This window comes from Equus caballus, chromosome 15 (assembly GCF_041296265.1).
Source record: "Equus caballus isolate H_3958 breed thoroughbred chromosome 15, TB-T2T, whole genome shotgun sequence".
In the NCBI taxonomy this organism is placed as follows: domain Eukaryota; kingdom Metazoa; phylum Chordata; class Mammalia; order Perissodactyla; family Equidae; genus Equus; species Equus caballus.
Window position 1 is genome coordinate 22,690,458 of NC_091698.1, and position 19,424 is coordinate 22,709,881.

The following is a 19,424-nucleotide window of genomic DNA, read 5'->3' on the forward strand; positions in this document are numbered from 1 at the left end:
TAATAAAAGTTATTTACTGGTCCTAGTTGGAAATGGCTGCACTTAAATTTAAAAGTACGCACATTAATTAACTGGCCTGTGAAGACCTAACACTTGCGCTGGGTGCTGAGTGGCCTTGTGAGAGAGGAAGGGAATTCTTCTTTTGCTCCTGGATGCAAGGTAAGCCAAAGAAGGTAGGTAAAAAGCAATTTGACATTAAAAAAATATAGATGTAGAAGCTCATTTTGAATGACCCATAACTTATTAAAACAGGTGGGAATCATGTTGAGAAGAGGGATTGGAATCTAAAAGGAAGTGAAAAAGACATTGAGACCTTTCAAAAATAAAGGCTCTAGACCAATGGTTCATTAACGTATTTTAAAGCATATTTTTAATGTATACATCTAACACATTTAATGCAAAATACATTTAATATATTTTAAAACATACACCATAAAAGACAAAAGAAAAATCACTCTATGTATTAGAGACTATGATGATAGCAATAAAATTTCTCCTAACCCTATATTTTCACATATAAAGCACAAGTTAGTAACTAAATTCTTTTACTTTGTTTGGGCCATCCAACTAGGACACAAAATTGTAAGCTCTACAAAAGCTAAATCACTTTCTTACACTGAAAATCTAATGAAAATCTCATTCTTCTTTCATTCAGCAATGCCCACTACAGCTGTTTTAAACAGTGTCTGCTTTAAACTTTTCTGGGACATTCACACTGCACCTATATACTCCAACCAGCCTTCCAAACCCACCCAACTCTTTCCTTTCTCTTTAAGGCTGATGTTTATCACTCACTCAAGGGTTTTCATGGATGGCCATCACTGCTGAAGCCATCAAGAAGGCCCACAGGGCTGGACTCACCTTAGGGAGACAGATATCCATCTTCCAACATCAAAAGTTGCACATGTCCAATGAAGAAATATCTTTCCCCCTTCTGACATGCTTCTCCTATTTGCTCCTCTATATACAAATGTCCACAAGTCAAAACTGCCTTCCTCTCCAGATGTCTTTCCCTTTCTGCTCCCTGGCTTCCATTTTAGTCCACTGCTAAATAACTGATCTAAGCAATAATTAACAATAACACAATAGCAATAGCAACACTTACAGAGTGTTGTCTGTGCCAACAAATGTTGTAAGTACTTATTTAAATTTATTCCTTTTGTCCTCCTGTGAAGTAGGTAAAATTATCATAAATTCTAATTTTACAGATGAGGACTGATGCACAGACGGGTTAGAAAAGGTCCCAGAAGTCACCGGAGTAAGTACCAACCCAGGACGGGAGCTCCAGCAGCCTGGCTGCACAACGCACCCTCCTCACCACCAGGCCATGCTGCTCCACCCTAAAGACATTTAAAACATGTAATCTTTTAAAAAATCAAGCAAGTAATTATTATTTTTTCTGTTTAATGGCTAATACAATCTGGCACCCATCCTGCATACAAACATTTATGTAAAATCAACAAAAGTTTTAGACAATTTTTGAAAGACTAAGAGAACCATTTGAATTAAAATATGTGTTTCTCATGAAAGATAAAGAGTGGCTTTGGGTTCCTTTTAAGAACTTCCCACAAATAGGCCCAATTAAGCAAGCCCTGAGCGGTGCCCTAGTGGGTTTCCAAGAACCGTACGGCTACACCTGTGGCTGAGATACAGTAAACAGATCATGGGGCCGATGCCCTGTCACAGCAGGCTCGCACCTCACTCCACTGCTCTGCACGCAGCCCTGCCAGCTCTCTCCCGCATCCAGGCAGGGTCGGCGGTGTGTAGAGGTAGGTAGCTATTGCGGCAAAGTGAAGGCACCGTTCCAGTTACTATGTCACATACTGGCTCATAGAAAATGACACTTCATGAACTTAAAGTCCTTTAGTTCAATCATTAGCATTAAAATCTGTTAAAGATGTGCCCCTATTATAAGGCATAAGTCACTTTGCATTGTGCCCAGCCTCACAGTTACTGAATAAGAGTATTGAGTATGGGCACCTGCATCCATTTATGGAAGAAGGCGAAACAGAAGATCCATTTCTTTCAAATTCCAGGGTCTTTTGGGAGCACACGACCACAGCTCAATGTTCAGTCTTATCCCTGGCAACCTGACAAGAAGGTCCATCTTCAGACTGTGAGCAGGGTTTTCACAGAGTAGAGTTACATGTGTGAATAACCCTCTTTGTGACAGACGGACTCAGACACTCAGCCCCCATCGTCGAGAGTTCTTTCTCACGCTCCGCTTTTCTGAACATCAGGACTGTGAAAGAGCAGGCAAGACTTCTAACTCGTCTCCGCATGGCTTGACTGTTTTTGCAGGCATCAGATACAGAAGATTTTTCCAGAACCTTGAGTTATAAGACAGAGATTCCTCAGGCTTCCACCTCAGAACTCTGTGGGATTTCAACAGGCTTAGAGACTGGGGCAAGAGCGTGAAGTCACTCACAGGTGTCAACTCAATTAAGATTATTTTAATTTTCCTTTCCACCAGCGCTTTGTGGAGGCCACTTTCGAGTTCATACCTGACCTCATTTGACATATAACTTTTACTCAGGACAATGATTAGTCTTCGGCTTTTCTCGATCAATGAATGGATTTCATCAACAACAGCTGAAAATGCAAGATGTGGAGTATTAATTTAAGAGAACTGGAAAGGGTGGGCATGAGATAAAAGCATTTTGCACAATCCTATTTTGTGTTATTAACACTGAGAAGTTTTTTAAGACAAATCATTTATTGTCAATTTTATACGCCTATTCAAAGAAGCAATCATCCACACGACAATAATAATGAATACCTACTTAGCACTTACTCTGTGCCACACCTGCTTCTAAATATTTTGTGTATATTAACTCATTTAATCGTCATAATGAAGAAAGCATTCTTATCACCCCCATTGTACATATGAGGAAGCCAAAGCACAGATTAGTTGCCCAGAAGCACACGGCTAGTAAATGGCAAGACCAGAATCTGAACGCAAGTGGTCTACCTCTGGAGTATATGTTCCTAACCATTACACTACATACACACGTATGTAGAAGCATGATAAAATCAGAATTTAAAGATTAAAAAAAAACACCTACCATTATTCTAGACCAAAGATTGACACGCTTTTTCTGTAAAGAGCCAGGCAGTAAACATTTTAGCTTTGCAGGTCACACCATCTTTATCACACTACTCGTCTTTGCTGTTGTAGCTCAAAAGCAGCCACAGATGACACATAAATAGACGCATGTGGCTGTGCTTCCATAAGGGTGGCAGGCCGGACCTGACCCATGGGTGACAGATGGCCAACCTCTGCTCTAGTTTCTAACTCTTCTCAGATAGAGGTTTTAACCCAAACTAATTACCATCGAATGCATACTCTTTATTTTTATTTAATAACTAAGAAAAAAATCTATTTTCAAAATGACTCCTAGAAAATAAGGGAAATATAAGAAAATTGATGGAAAGCCAAGCAGAAATGCTTTCTAAGTGACGACATGCATTCTTTGATACAAAGAAGTCACACAGGAAAACATCGCAGTGCTGTGTGCGTCTGACAATTTGGCATATTATTCCTTTTGCGAAGTTATTTATTATTAAACAGCAGTATATTTTCTTTTTCTAATTTGAAGTATTTTTCCCTTTCTAATTTGTAATCTAGGAGGGGACAAACACAACTGTTTCTTAATTCCTGCTACATCTTCAATGCCCAGCTCAGCATTTGGCACAAGGATGGCCCTCGGAAAATGCTGAGTGAATGCATGGTGGTAACAATGAAAACATTTGCACCCTCTGTGATGCATCAGCTTCCAAAATAATAGACACGAGATTCCAAACATTTGCTCTGGAAGACTTCAGAAAAAACAGGGAAATGTTATGTTACTAATTTCTTTGATTCTAACTGTAATCTGCTTCAATATATGTGTTACGGCCATTTGTATTCAGATATTAATAAAAAAATTGAATTCATAACTGAAATATGGTACAAACCTATCAATATCTTTTTATTGATCCTTTCCCAACTCTCTTATTTCCTACTTTAATTTTCTCACCAATGACAACACAATAAAGAGCAAGCATTTTCCGGTAAGAATTAACCTGTGTTTATAGTCCAAAGGATCACATATTCAATTAGAAACTGGTTCTGTTCTATAAAACATTATCAAAAGAGGTATTCTTCCTTACTGTGGGGGCTTTCTAGATAATTGTCTCATGATAATGCCAGTTCTGGACCCGGTGCTGAAAATGGAAGGCCCGTTCCGTCTCCCCAAAGCTTCAGAGACCCGGGATGGGTCCTAGACAGGCCATTATCAGAAGCAGCATCAGGAGCTTGCTGTCTCACTAGTGATTATGCGGATTTAGCTGGTTATTTCTGGTTTAGAGGACCACGTGCATTTGTTTGTTTTCAAGCAAAGCAGGATAGCCTTTTGCAAGGCTAACTATACATCCTTTAAAAAGAAAGTGCCCCCGTCAGCTTTCTATCTGGTATTATTCTCTTTCTTACCTCCTCCAGGCACTACATCCCTTTCAAATATGCATAACTTATACCCAAAATGTTTCTCCAACACCCTGGGCAAAGTCTCCACAGCAAAGGTGTGCTCCTCTCTGTTCTCCGGCTGACATCCTTTCAGGTAAGACACAAAAGCATCATATGTCTTGCCATCTAGGAGATAAGGTTGAATCTTTAATTGGTGTGTAAATAAAGGTTTATTTAAGTACAAATTTGAGTGAAATTCATGAATAATGGGAATAGAATCATCAAAAAGGAAAGTTAAACATAACATCCTCACGTCCAAACTCATGAAACTGTACACATTAAATATGTGCTATTGTTTGTACATCAATTATACCTCAATGAATCTGTGAAAAAAAAGAATAAAGAAAACATTTTTGATAGAAAATAAGTTAAAAAATAAAACAAGAATGTTTAAACTAGGTAATTTCTAAGGCCCCTCAAACATTCTTTTGGTCTATGATTCTTTTTTATGAATTATTCTTTATCTCTGATTTTTTAAGGGTCAAAAACAAGGAATAAATCCAATTTTTATTAAAGACAAACAAAAAATAGCATCCTCAATTCTCACATACCAATCAAGCAGCCAATTAGCAATTTTTTTTTAAGCATGTCATTGACTCCCACCATTTGACGCCATAGAGGAATGGAGAGAAATACAAGACATAGACCAGGGAACTAAAGGAATTTAAAGACAACAGAAGGCCAAGGAGCCCAAATACGCCCTCGTTCCAGGATTGGAAAGCACATGTCACCTTGGCTTACTCTGCTGCTATCACTTAATTCTACCACCATCCTAATGTCTACCCTCACAAGGAACCCCTGGAAAGTGAAGGTAGAAACAAAGCTGAGCGAGCGTTTACAATGGAAAGTGGGAAGAAACAATAGAGGCGGGTGAAACAATGTTCTCTAGGAAAGTGGGTGATATTTGAAAATATATTATACGATCCTCAATGCCAGCACAAAACCTTGTGATCTATTGAGCGGTTTTCATTGATGCTAATGTCTACTCCTATTTAATTCCTGAAAATGAAGCAGTATACAGATGGCGAAAGGGACAGATTCAAGAAGAATGTGTTACCTATCAAAGACCATTAGGCTAACCGGGTAACTAAACAATTAAATATATTTCCTTCTTCCACCTTCATCCAAGCTATTTGAAAAGACAAAGCAGACAAATGCAACAACGTGAAAAACTTTACAAAGAACACACGTGCAGATGCAAGACAGTCTCACACAAAAAACTGACAAACAAAATAACCTGGTCAGAGAATAAGGAATGATCTCAATGGACATGCTTTCTGAAAGAAGGAGATTTTGAGTCAGGTCCTAGATAAATTGATGCTAATTAGGATTGGGCAGGAAGAAGAGGAAGTGGCAAGAGAATGGTCTCTCCTTATCCCAGGACAATGGTAAGATGGGAGAGGAGTTACATTTGTGCTTGGGTATATTATTGGGAGTAATGAATTTACTACTGAGTTGAAGGTCAAATATTACTGGATCCTTTATTAAAATCTAATAGGATTTAATCTAGGATCTAAAATCTAATAGGATCTAATCTAGGTCCTTGTTCTTTGCGGTACCACAACATTTATGCTCAACAGCCCAGCCCAATATCTTCAACAGCATCCAGGCTCACAAAACAACACTTTCTGTTCGCAGCAAAGGCTTGTTCAGGTCTACCTACAGCATTCTGGTCCAGTCTTTTGGGTCAGAATCTATTGTTGATTTAAGGCAATTGCTTTGCAGAATTGCATGCATATGAAAGAAAGAATATTTTGGTCAAAAAGACAGAATTAACATGCATATTTAAGGTAGGAGAAGCTGGTAAAAACAGAACCACTTCTTAGTTTAATCAGTAAGTGGGTCTTCAGGATAATTCTATTGGATTGTCGTGAAATACAGCTATTTCCTAGCATAAGTAGGAGGTAGTGTTTCTATTAGTGTAGTCATTAAGTCAGCGATTAAAACAGACACCAAGGTGTAAAAAATAAATAAGTACACTTTTTAAAAAGGCACAGTTTTCTTATAATCAGGATGTAACTAATTGCAGTAAACTGCGAAGACAATTCAGTCAAATTTATCCTGTAATATACATGTGATACAGCTTTACTCTTACCCATGAAAAATTAGGTTTTCAACTATTAATTAGCTTTCGAATTCCTTATTTCAAGCAATTCTCTTCTTCATTTAGCAAATATGACGAGTTATATTATAATTTATTTTAAACCCGGATAATGAAAGATTTGGTGGCTTTGACAACTGACAAGTTAAAGTGCTCAGTGTAAGGAAATTGAAAGCCAATGATAATTACCTTGGCTCTGGATAACAAAACCATCACGTGAACGGGTATTTGGGACAACAAGGAGTCAGTTGCACCACTGCTTCCCACACCCCTGTGTGGCAAATGACCACATTTTCATTTCAGTTTTTTTGGCTGATCAATTTCTTTCATTTCCAAGCCCTCATAAACCAATACTGAACACATTCTTGCATATTGCAGCCTTATCAAATTTCTATAAAAGTTTTAATTTTTGTACTTGTATCTCCATTTATGCCTTCTCCTTGACTGACCTCTGTCCACAGACCACGCTATACATACAGCTGATTTAGAGCACATCTCTAAACGGCTCTATGCACTGCCACACTGAGAGCTAAAACACGTACATTGAAAAAATTACCTGTGAATTGCGTCAAACACAACCAAAGAGGAGGAAAAAACCTTACTTAAAAATCAGCAAGAGAGATGTTAGTGAATGCCCATTCTGAGATGCGTGCTGGTCCATGCAAGTAGAGACCCGACCATAAGACCAAAAACAGCCCTCCCGTTTGTTGCAGCATCTCTCTTCAGAGCAAAATGGCACACACACGCAGGCTCACAGCTAAATGTATTAACTTTGCTAATTTTACATTAGTAAATTAGTGAATTCATATGAATAATGAATCTATAAAAATCTCAAAGGAAAAATATGAGAATTCCTTTATAACTTGAGATTAGGAGGGCCTTTCTACTTATGAACACAAATTCAGACACCATTAAAAAAGGGTAAAGTTGAGTCCATTAAAAAATCTTCCACATAACACACCACTATAAGGAAAGTCAAAAGACAAATTACAACCTGGGAACAATATTTACACTTCACATTATACACAACAGGCTAACCTCCTTAAAATGTAAATAGGTCCTAGAAATAAACAAGTAAAACAAGGCCAAACACCCAAAGGAAAATGAGGAGGGGACATGAACAGCTACTTTGAGAAAGGAAACACAAATGAGTCTTAAACAAGTGAAAAGTTGCCCTGCTCTTGCATAGTAAGTCAAATGCAAATGAAAACAATACTGAGATACAACTTTTTATCTATCAGATTGGCAAATATCCAAAAGGCTGTGGTAAGGCTATGGGAAAAAAAGTTACTCCTATCCTTTGAAGGTGGTAGGTAGTACAGTAGTATGGAGGGCAAATTGGCAATGTTTTATTGCCAAAATTACAGCTGCATCTACTGCTTGTATTTCCAGCAGTTTCACTTCGGGGAATTTTCCCTTCAGTTACACAGCACACATACGAAACAATGCAGCACCGTCACATGACTTCCTTAACAACAAAGGGTTGTAAAACCACCCAAACGTTCATCAAAAGGTGACTAAATCAACAGAGGTACATCCATATAGATAAAATACTGTGCAACCCTAAAGAAATGATTTTATAAACTAATATGGAAGGGTATCCAAGCCACAGTACAGCAAAGCTCAGAATAGTATGCATAGTATGCCAAGATTTGTCTTTGAAACAGCAGCAGAATAAGAGTCTATATTGATATTTGTTTGGACATGCTCTCAACGGGGGGTGACATGGGAAACAGACACGGGACAGGCTGGCAGGAAGACTTTCTACTGTGTCATTTCTTAGACTTTTTGTGTTCTGAACTATGTGTGTCCTACACACACACTCACACACACACACACGAAAACAAAAGCAAGTGCAATTGATTAAATTGTTTTTTTTAAATCCAGTAATTATCTTGAACCTTGAGGTCAAGATAAGTCGCCTTTAAAACTGAGACAAGGAGTCACCAGATAGAAATAGCAGGAGACAAAAACTGGCAGATCTAGGGGACTAGAACCCAGGTCACGTGGGGTCTTCTTGCAGGTACATCATGCAGCCTCCTTTGCCAGGTTCAAATAATGGACTATAATACAATCCAATTCAATTTAAATGCCCTTTATTGAATGTGCACACTGTACGTGGTGCCCAGATGGTATATGAGCAACAACATTCGGAAACACAGTCCCTGAGCTCAGGCAGGTCCCAGGGCATTTAAGAAGATACGCCATACATGCATGAGACAATTAGAGAACGGGCAGAGAACAATTTTTGGCAACATTTAAGTGAGCACACGAAAACATGGCACAGCCAACATACATAACAGATGATAGGTTCAGATCAATGTTTCCTATGGAAAACCTTCACCACACATTACATCACCAATATAATCAAAATGAGATGAAGATTAATGTTTCTTTACTTGGTTTCTTAATGAAACCATAAGATAAGAAATCCCAGCATTACGATGTTCATTACCTGTTAATGTTTCATCTCTTCCCACGAAATGTCTATAAATTAGAGCCAAGTCAACTCTGTAAATGACACCCACAATCGCTACGCACACCGCTATCACCGAGATCAAAACAGCTATGATCATTCCTCTAGTGAAGACGTGGCCTGGGATATCAACCATATCTTCTAGAAAGAAAAAGAAAATGGGAATAGTTAATCCAAGAAATTTGACCAGTGTCTTCCACCATCCACAGTGCAGCTGTCGGTTTTTACCTAAACACTAGTCCAGGTGTCTACCCAACACATCCCGCTGAGTCACTCCGCATTTCTGCCTTTAGTCTGGAGCAGTCGTCTTTCTTCTCTAATTTTTAAAGAGTAAAAATGTGTACAAGAATATTCAGAGAGCTGAATGGAAAGCCTTGTAGTCTATCCCTGCCTATGGAAGTCAGAGCTCTAGGATGATGAGATACTCAGGTGAAATGCAGAGAGACCCAAACATACATCTCAGCCAGCGGGCTGAGAGCATAAAGAGAGGTGCACAGTCTCGAGACAGCAAGCGCTGAACTGAGATCATCTGGGCTTCCAGCCTGGCTCCATCACCTATTTTGTGTCCTAGGAAAATCACTGATGCCCTTGACTCTTAGTATCTTCATGTGTAACGTGAAGCTAGTAATAATTTCTGCTTCACTAACAGGGTTGCTATTTGGGGGCAAGATTAAATGTGATACTACACATAAGTAGTTACCTCAGTGCCTGGCACACAGCTCTCAGAATTTTAGCATAATTTTTGTATAAAAGTGCCCTTTGGGAAAAAAGTTATGGTTCCTAGATTGATTCGGTTTATGCTCATTATGGACAATATGAGATAATACACAGGAGTATAAAGAATAAAATAATTTTTTTTGCAGGGAAAGATTCATCCTTAGCTAACACCTGTTGCCAATTTTCCTCTTTTTTTCCCCCTCCCCAAAGCCCCAGTGCATAGATGTATATCCTAGCTGTAAGTCGCTCTGGTTCTTCTATGTGAGCCACCACCACAGCATGGCAACTGACAGACAGGTAGTGTGATTCCACGACCAGGAAGTAAATCTGGGTTGCCAAAGTGGTGAGCCCCAAACTTTAACCACTAGGCAGGCCATCAGGGATGGCTGAATGATAAAATAATTTTTCTTTCTTTCTCTCTCTTTTTTTTTTTTTTTTTTTGGTGAGGAAGATTGGCCCTTGGCTAACATCTGTTGCCAATCTTCCTATTTTTGCTTGAGGAAGATTGTTGCTGAGCTAACATCTGTACCAATCCTCCTCTGTTTTGTATGTGGGACATCTCTATAGCATGGATTGACAAGCAGAGTGTAGATCTGTGCCCAGGATCCGAACTGCTGAACCCTGGGCTGCCGAAGCAGAGTGTGTGAACTTAACCACTGTGCCACCAGGCCGGCCCCTGGGATAAAATAATTTTTAACAACCATCCCACAATATGCTAATGGCCACTGCTAACATGCTAGTATATTTCCTTTTGGGTTTTCTTTTTGCCCTGAAAGTATTTACTTAATTGGGATCATGTGGTAGTCACTCTTCATTGTGCTTAACATTATATTATGAGCATTTCAGTAGGTCTTTAAAATCATCATTCATAACATCCCAATATTTAGATTGATTGCAGTTTTTCATAAATATATAGAATGCTGCAATGAACATATGCATAAAGCTTCGTCCACGTTTCTGATTATTTTCCTAGAGTAGATTCTAATGGTGGGGGGATTTTTAGGCCAAAGAGTGTGAACATGCATAAAGCTCTTGCCATCTTAGCGTAATTTTTAGGAATGATTTTTCCAGCAAAATTAACTATTAGGATGTCAGTGAGCAACCACAGTTATAAGTAAAATTGCTAAATAAGGCCAGCCTGTCAGTTCCTGCTTCTTTGAAAGGTCTACATATGCATGGCTGTGCCACACAACTATACAAGCACACACTCTCACGCTGGTGCACACTCCTCCAGGGATAATGGTGGAGTGAAAGACCCTACTCCCCAGCCAATATTTGTGAGCAAAGCAGAAGGAGAAACATTCAGGGTAGAAACTTCTACGGCAGGGATAGCACAGCCATGCACTAATCTGGGAGGGGAGAGGTGGCTGTGGCCAGCAGTCTTCAGAAAATCCAGGCAGGGCAGTGGAGCAAACGACACAAAACATGGATTTGAAAGCTTCCCCCTCCCAGGTGCATGGACCGAGCACGCCCATTCATCTGAGGTGCAGGAGACCTGTGCTGAGTCCTGGAGGAGACAGGAGCACAGGTTTCAGTTAATCAGCTCTAAGCTGTGTGTGGTGGGGTGAGTTTCCTCACCTATAAAAGCTTGCTGTAGAGATCAGGTTAAATAATGGGCAGAGCTCAGCACAGAGCCTACCACTTAATAAACATATATAAACATATAAAGAATGCCAGCTATTATCATTATTGCATGTGGTAGAGCGATAGCCTGAGAACAGGTGTTCCAGGTGAGCTGCAAATGGTAGGCAGGATAACACACCTGGGGAGGGCAGTGTCCGGCCTTAGGGACTCCCTCTCCCACTCCAGGTTCTAACCAAAGCCACACAGCACTCTCTCGCTCTCTCTCTCCCTCTCTGTCCCTTATCTCTCTGTGTCTGTCTGTCTGTCTCTCTCTGTGTGTCTCTCTGTCCCTGTGTGTCTCTCTCTGTCTCATCTCCTTCTGTTTCTGTCTCTCTCACTCATGTCTGTCTCTCTTTCTCTCTCAGATTCTAGCCTTTCTCTACAGAGTATCCAGGGAGCTGTTGGCCCAGCCTGGGAATAACTAGTGAATGAGTAGTAACAACTGGAAAGCATAGCTTTTTGGCCCCAGACACAGGCACTTCTGAGCAGCTGCTGGGCCAATAGCCCTGTGTTGTACTGTTTTGGTGGAGGATGGAGGTGAGTGACTCCGGAATGCTCCACCAGATGGGCACTGAAAAACTTTAAGAGTTACTTGGTCAGAACCATCTACTGTCCACTTGCCAAGTCCAGGAACTGGAACAAGGAAGGGAGGCCTCAGTGAATCTTTGCTGAATGAATGATCACACCCAAGGGCCCCCTGTGAGCAGTGCCCAGCTAATGTAGGCTAGAGGCAGAAACTACTCCCACTGTCACTGGCCTCATACGCTGAGCTGCAAACTTCCCTCTGGTTTTTCTGGATGTCCCAGAGCTGCCCTGACAGCCTCCCCTACAACCCTCTCCCACCAGCATTTGTGTCCCTGAGCTCCACCTGCCTCCCTGCTCTGGGCCCCTGGTTTCTACACAGGATTGGAATGGGACTGAGAGCAGAGGAATAAACTGTGTCTTCATTCTCTGCTTGGAACTAGGGTGCAGGGTATTCCAGCGAGGGCTGAGCACCAGCTCTGCCGCTGAATGCCTGTGACACACCACACAGTGAATCGTTCACCTCACAGGAGCTTGGTTCCTGGGTGGAAAGGAGCAAGTGAGGATCTTGGAGGGGTCTCTTGGCAGCAACATTCTAAGTTTCCACAAACTCCCCAAAATAAAATTTTCTCACACCTTTTTTCAACAAGATGAAGGTTCTGGTGTCTATGCCTCCCTCGCTGGCCACAGTGCAGTTATATGAAAAATTTAGATTTTTTTCATTAATATTCTCAATTCTCAATATTCTTGAAGCATAAGATTTGCCTTCTGAAGTCCTGTAAAAGAGGAAAATAATTGAGTGATAGGCTTTGTTCATAGCCAGCGGCATCATCCATGAGAGAGGAATTCATATGTGCAAATACTCAAAGGCAGCGGTTCTGTGGACTCCATCAAACCATCCCTTTCGGGTCGGCCCTCAAAGTGTGGGCCGCAAGGAGGCTCCTACCCCTCCCTGATGGGGAGCATCAGGACCCACAGGAATGGCCCTCCTGGACCATCTGGGGACAGTGCTGTGAACTGTCTATAATTAAAATGCTGGAAGGCAATGATGCTAAGTTGAAAATACAAGAAAATATTCCCCTCTCTCAATTGTTTTTCTGTATTTCTCCTCTCCTAACCACTCAGCGTTCCTCCCACGGTGAGGTCTCCACCAACTGTGACAAGGCTGCAAACTGTTCAGCATAGATACAGATTCAAATCAAGTTTGTCCATGGAGTCCTAAAGATCACTTTTATTTTGCTCAGCATTTAAAATAAATTAAAAAACAACACTATTCACAGACACCACCAGGCACATGAGAACTACCAATTAAGCTGTTCAGCGAGTGTCAGAAAATGACTTGAGACAACTGTTGGCCTCAAGTTCTCTTTCTTCTTAAAGGATTCGAGCTGCCCTATCTTTCTTGCAAGGCAAACGCTTATGACATCTGCTTCCTGGCCAATGGCAGGCTCTGAAGGTACTGTGTGAGCCAGCACTTGCAGGTGTAGTCACTCACCTGCCATGCCCCTAGCAGCAGGTGTCTCTCGTACCTGGGACAGGGTACCCACTGTAGCCTCCAACTCTCTCAAATACATTTTAGAAGGTAATTCTGTAGAGAAGTCACCTATCCAGAAATATCAACCATCTAACATCAATGAAAAATCCAGAGGAAAGGCACAAAAGACCACTGAGAAGCCCAAACAGATGACATAAAAAGCACCCAACTATGAAAAAAAGACCTCCCCAGTGTCTTAGCTTAGCTGAAGCTCCATTTCTAATAAGCTTGGTGAGTTATCTTCTCTCCCTCCAAAGATTAGCAAGAGATCCATGGAAGGGGGAATGCAGAACTCCAGCAGAGGCCGGATGCTGAGGGCAAGATGCAATGGCAGGAGAGCGACGCGGCTCAGCGGAGGCGGCATTCACAGAGCACTAACCTCGTGCCTGCTCCTGGGCGAGGGGAGAGACCTTGCGCTGTAAGGAGCTTGCAGACAGTGTCAGCAAGAATTGAGAGCTGCCAGCATGATGATGAAGAATTTTTTTTTAAGTGCTAAAAGTAGAAAAAACTCAAAAGTGCAGCTAAGGGGATAGCCCCCCTAGGATCACTGCTGACTAGAAACTGAGCAACAGTACCTTAATAACGACAGTGATGACCCAACGTCATCCAGACACATTTAAATAATCACAGGCTTAGCATGTTTTGTTTTCATAGTCTGACCATTCCTCAAGGGAAGAATATAGGCTATTTAAGTATTAATACACACATTATTTGGAACTTTTTACACCAACGCTGCCTCCTAGATATTTACATCTAACCATCACCCTTCCGCTTTTTCTACCCATTCTTATAGTGTGTTTCTAATTTCCATCAATGGACTCTGACAGGAAAATGCTGCAATGACTACTATGCTCAATGTCTATCCACCATAGTGAATGTCATGGAGCAGGCTGGTAATTTAAACTAGTATTTCCTTGAGACATAACTTACATCTGACAATCTCTGGAGACCCTTTCATACTTGATAAAATTTTTCAATGTTCACCTTTAAGAAAGATAATCACTGTAATGAATATGGAAAAGGAAGCTACAGGCTATCTCAAACGAGCAGGAGGCAGCGTCTATGTCAATGTAGCTCATGGCGATCAAAGAAATTCCCAGAATAGACACAGAGCTGTCTTCAACTGACTGTTCCATTCTTTGTGATTCTCAGTATTTCTCAAGTTTCTTATAATGAATGATTTTCAATAATCAGAAAAGAGAAAGGTGTGTGTGTGAGTAAGGTACAGGACGTAGATCTGGAGGGGGAGCAGCGGACGGCCTGCCTCTGGCCTTGGCTTCACCAGGTCCTGCAGGGAAAGGGGCAGGGGATGCGCTCTGCAACCTACAGACCGTGGCTCATCTCATGGTGATGCGTGGGCAACACAGCTAGGCACACCCACTGCACTTAAGGGGCCCAAACACTAATTTACGCATGTCCCAGTCTCTTGACCTGGTCTTTTCTCTGGCACATTAGTAAGAACAAAGTACTTAACACAATTTTTAAAATCCAACAAACTGTAGCCTAGGTAATTGCTCCTTTATAAGATGCTTGGCTAAAATCCCCGTCCCCATCAGATCCTAACTGATCAAAAGTGATTTTTGTAAGATAATGCTAAAAAGCTTCATTGACCTTCTTTTTCTAGTTTAGATCTTGGCAATAAATTTCTCCATAATCCATCGACCTAGAGTAAGGAAATTATAATTATAAAATATGTAAATTATATTAAGCCAAATATCCTATCAGCCATTCGGAACTCTGGTGTTTTTTATGTTATATATTTATGATACAATATGACTTTTATATATCATGATATATATCCCATATGACATATATATACCTAATTCTCGTTTCTTCCTCTTCATGAACATTAGGATCTGTTTCATTTTCTTTCCAGAAGTTCCAATAAACCACATCTTTTTCATTCAGCAAAGCAGAACAGTTGAGCCGCACATCTTTTCCTAGGTAGAAGTTGACAACCAATCATTCGATTTTAGAAACTCAGACTTCCCAGTTTAAAAGTAATATAATCAATATATGTTAACCTAAAATGTAATGCTAATATAGTGCTACATCCCAGAAAGAACACAGATATGCCTTGTTCTTAAATTTTTAAAAGTTTATAAGGCAGAGAAATTAGATATTAATAAGTCATCATCAAAATATGAATTGATTTCTCTTCAAATGTTTATGTTAAAATCAATTATTAAAACTTAAAGTGGCCAATGGACTTTCGTTTCAACATACAATTTAGTAGGTAGTGTCAGGCCAACACTCTCACTGCAACTTCCAGAAAAACAAAACAGATAAATCACAAAAACATTAAATTAGTTAAAAATTAAAGACATTAAAGTGCAGGGAAAACAAAGAGAAACAGTCGAACTGGAAGTGCAGTCAGGAAAATGTCCTTCCAGGGTGAGCTGAGATAGCCAGCCATTTAATTTCTTGGAGGAATTTGCTTTGGTTTGTACAACAAAGAGGGAATCCAGTGGAGAAAAGAGAGTCCAGTGGAGATTTTGAGAGCTGTGCAGGCTTGCAGGATCATGTCTAAGGTCTTGGGCAGCAGCAGAGACTGCAAAGGCGTGATGATTTCTTGAGCAGTTTCATGGTACTTGGGAGAGTAAGTCCAACTAGAGGAAAAGGTTTGCAACAAACACATGACTGAAGGCTCCCCCTAGCTATCAGAGAAAAAACAGATAATAGAAACAGACCCACCCACAGATGATCCAGATGTTCAATTTAGCAGACAAGGAGTTTGAAATAACTAGTGTAAATAGGTTAAAGAAAACATAGGAAAAGATGGAAAAGTACCTGAGAAGATGGAAATTTTCAACACAGAAGAGTAATCCATTTAAAAGAATCAAATGGCATTTGAAAACTGAAAAAAACACCCCACGAATTTAAGAACTCACTTAATGATTTTAAGAGCAGATTGGGAATAAAAGAAGGCAGGATTATAGGGCTTGAATTCAGGCCAAAATCAAAATTAAAGCACGGGGGGGGGGGGGGGATGAATGAAAATAACAGAACAGAGCTTAAGAAACATGTGGAATATAGTTACATATAAGTTGGAGCATCAGAATGAGAGGTGAGAGGAAAGGGACAAAAGAAATATTCAGACATAATGGCAGAGAATTTCCCCAAAATAGATTAAATACATCCATTCACAAACTCAAGAGGCTCAATGGAACCCAAGCAAGATAAATGCAAAGAAAACCACACCTAGAACACCTCAAAGTCAAAGAGACACTTTTGAAAGCAGCCAGAAGACACATCAAAGCGGCAACAATAAGACTGAAGGCTACTCTTTCAACAGAAACCCTGGAAACCAGCGAACAATAGAAGGGTGTCTTTACAGTGCAGGAAAACCTGCCAACCTAGAATTATTGAAATTAGTGAAAGAAAATATTCTTCCAAACTGGAGGCAAATAAAGATATTTTCAGGTAAACAATAGCTGGAAGAATTTATTGCCAGCACAACCACACTATAAGAAATACCAAAGGAAGTTTTTGAGACTCAAGAAAATGTATCCCAGATGAAAGCAAAGAAATATGTGAACAAATGAATAGCACAAGAAAGGATAAATATTTGAGTAAATATAAACGAATTTGGTTGTTTAAAGCAATAATAACGCCAATCTCTTACAAGTTTTATAACATATGAAGGCAAAAATATGAAATATAGCACAAAGTGAGGTAAGAGGATGAATGAAATGAACTGTTGTAGGGTTCTGGCATGTTTGTGAAGTTGTAAATGTACTAATATGTACATTTGTCTCATGCTAGTAAGACAAGGATACACATAGTCATCTCTTACAGAAGTACTAATGAGGGATAAAAAAAGGTATAACTAAAACGAAAACAAAGTAGATAAATAAAGAAAAATACTTTATTAATCCAAAAGAAACAAATAACACATGAGACAACTGGAAAACAGGAAGCAAGATGAAAGGTTTCAAACCACCCATGTCAGTAATTCGCTAAATGTAAATGGACCAAACACTGTACAGACCGGGTTTCAAAAAGGATCCAAATATATGCAGTTTATGTGGGACACATTTTCTGTATATAAACAAAGAAATGTTAAAAGTAAAAGAATGTAACCAACGATCTATTCTCTGTGTTGACGTGTTTGTTTGCTGTTGTTGTAGATTGGTGGTTACCAGAGGGGAAGGGGGTGGGGGAGGGCAAAAGGGGGCACATGTGTACGGTGATGGATGGACGCCAGACTTTGTGTGGTGAACACGATGCAGTCTATACAGAAGCCGAAATATAACGATGTACAGCTGAAAGTTATATATTGTTATAAACCAACGTGACCTCAATAAAATCATAATTAGGGGCCAGCCTCATGGCGTAGTGGTTAAGTTCCCGTGCTCCACTTTGGCGGCCCAGGGCTCGCCAGTTCAGATCCTGGGCGCAGATCGACACACTGCTCATCAAGCCATGCTGCGGTGGCATCCCACATAGAAGAACTAGAATGATGTCCAACTAGGATATACAACTATGTACTGGGACTTTGAGGAGAAAAAAAAAGAGAGGAAGATTGGCAACAGATGCTAGCTCAGGGTCAATCTTCTTCACCAATAAAATAAAATAAATTTAAAAAAAATTAATTGAATAAGTAAATAAAACAGGGCAATACAATAAAAAAGTAAAAGGATGAAAAAAGATAAAATATGCCAGTCCAAACAAAAGAAAACTAGTGTATCCATCTAATATCAGAAAGAGTAGGCACTGAGGAAAGAAGTATTAAGATTAATAAAGAGAAAGATTTCATGATGATAAAGCATCAGTTCAACAGGCATCAATTTATGCTCACAAGATAACCTCAACATACATAAAGCAAAAATTGACAGAATTAAAGGATATTTAGGCAAATTGACCATCATAGTTATTTAACATCTCTCTCCGCAACAGATAGAAAGAACACAGAAGATTAGTAATGATATAGATGATTTGAACAATACCATTAACCAACTTCACCTAATTGACATTTCTAGAATGATAAAACCAAAATTTGCAGAATGAACATCGGTTTCAAGTGCCCTTGGAACATTGATCAAGATACACCATATTCTGGTCTTTGAGCAAGTTACTACAAATTTCAAAAGAGTGAAATGACACAATGCATAATCTTGGACAATAATGGAACTAATCTGGACATCAATATCAGAAAAATAGCTAGAAAATCCTCCAAATATTTGAAAATTAAGACACACAAATAATCCATAGATGAAAGAAGAAATCACAGAGGATTTTTAAAAAATATTTTGAACTGAATAGTAATGAAAATAAGGCATACCAATACTTGTTGGAAACAGCTAAAGCAGTGATTACAGGGAAATTTAGAGCTTAAAAATACATATGCTAAAAGAAAAGATAATTGAAATTAATTCTCTAACTCTCCATGTCAACAAACGGAAAATGAAGTGAAAATTAAGCCCAAAATGAAAAAATAATGAAGATAAGTTCAGAAATGAATAAAAATAGCAGGCCAACCACAGGTACAAATGGCAAAGTGCCCAAGCTACATTGGGCATATGTGGTCACATAAATGACGGTGACCGGCTGTGGTCAGAAGGTGTGGGCTTTGGAAATAACAGAAACTGTCGTCTCAGCTCTGCCACTGTTTAGTGGCCTAACTTCAGGCAAATTAGTCAACTGTTCTGAGCTTCAGTCATTTAATTCGTAAAATGGGAGTAACACCCCTCAGAGTTGCTTGGAGGATGGAATTCAATAATATATTTCAATCACCTAACACAGTATCGGTCTAGCATATGTGAATTTCATCTTTTCCTCCCTTTCTTTCCTTTTGGAAAGAAATTACTCAGCTGGACATGTTCATTCATCAAGGCCTGTCTAGACAAATCTTAAAGGTACAGTCAATTCTATCCACTGACTCAAAGTGAATCAATTAAGCAAAGATTCAAACCACACAATAGGTTCGAATCGTTTCTCCAGAGTG

General features: G+C 39.7%; 1 protein-coding gene across 2 annotated transcripts in view; it reads right to left on the bottom strand.

Moving 5' to 3' along the window:
• Window positions 1-343: 343 nt before the first annotated feature.
• IL18R1 (interleukin 18 receptor 1) overlaps window positions 344-19,424 on the bottom strand; it is a 40,860-nt gene continuing 21,779 nt past the window's right edge. For both annotated transcript variants that reach the window (XM_001491301.6, XM_070236019.1), the window contains 5 exons: window positions 15,297-15,417; window positions 12,580-12,719; window positions 9,061-9,222; window positions 4,472-4,630; window positions 344-2,592 (listed from right to left, as the gene is read on the bottom strand). In XM_001491301.6, coding sequence (XP_001491351.3) covers window positions 2,237-2,592; window positions 4,472-4,630; window positions 9,061-9,222; window positions 12,580-12,719; window positions 15,297-15,417 — 938 coding nt within the window. In that variant the 3' untranslated portion in view covers window positions 344-2,236. The remainder of the gene's footprint in view (window positions 2,593-4,471; window positions 4,631-9,060; window positions 9,223-12,579; window positions 12,720-15,296; window positions 15,418-19,424) is intronic.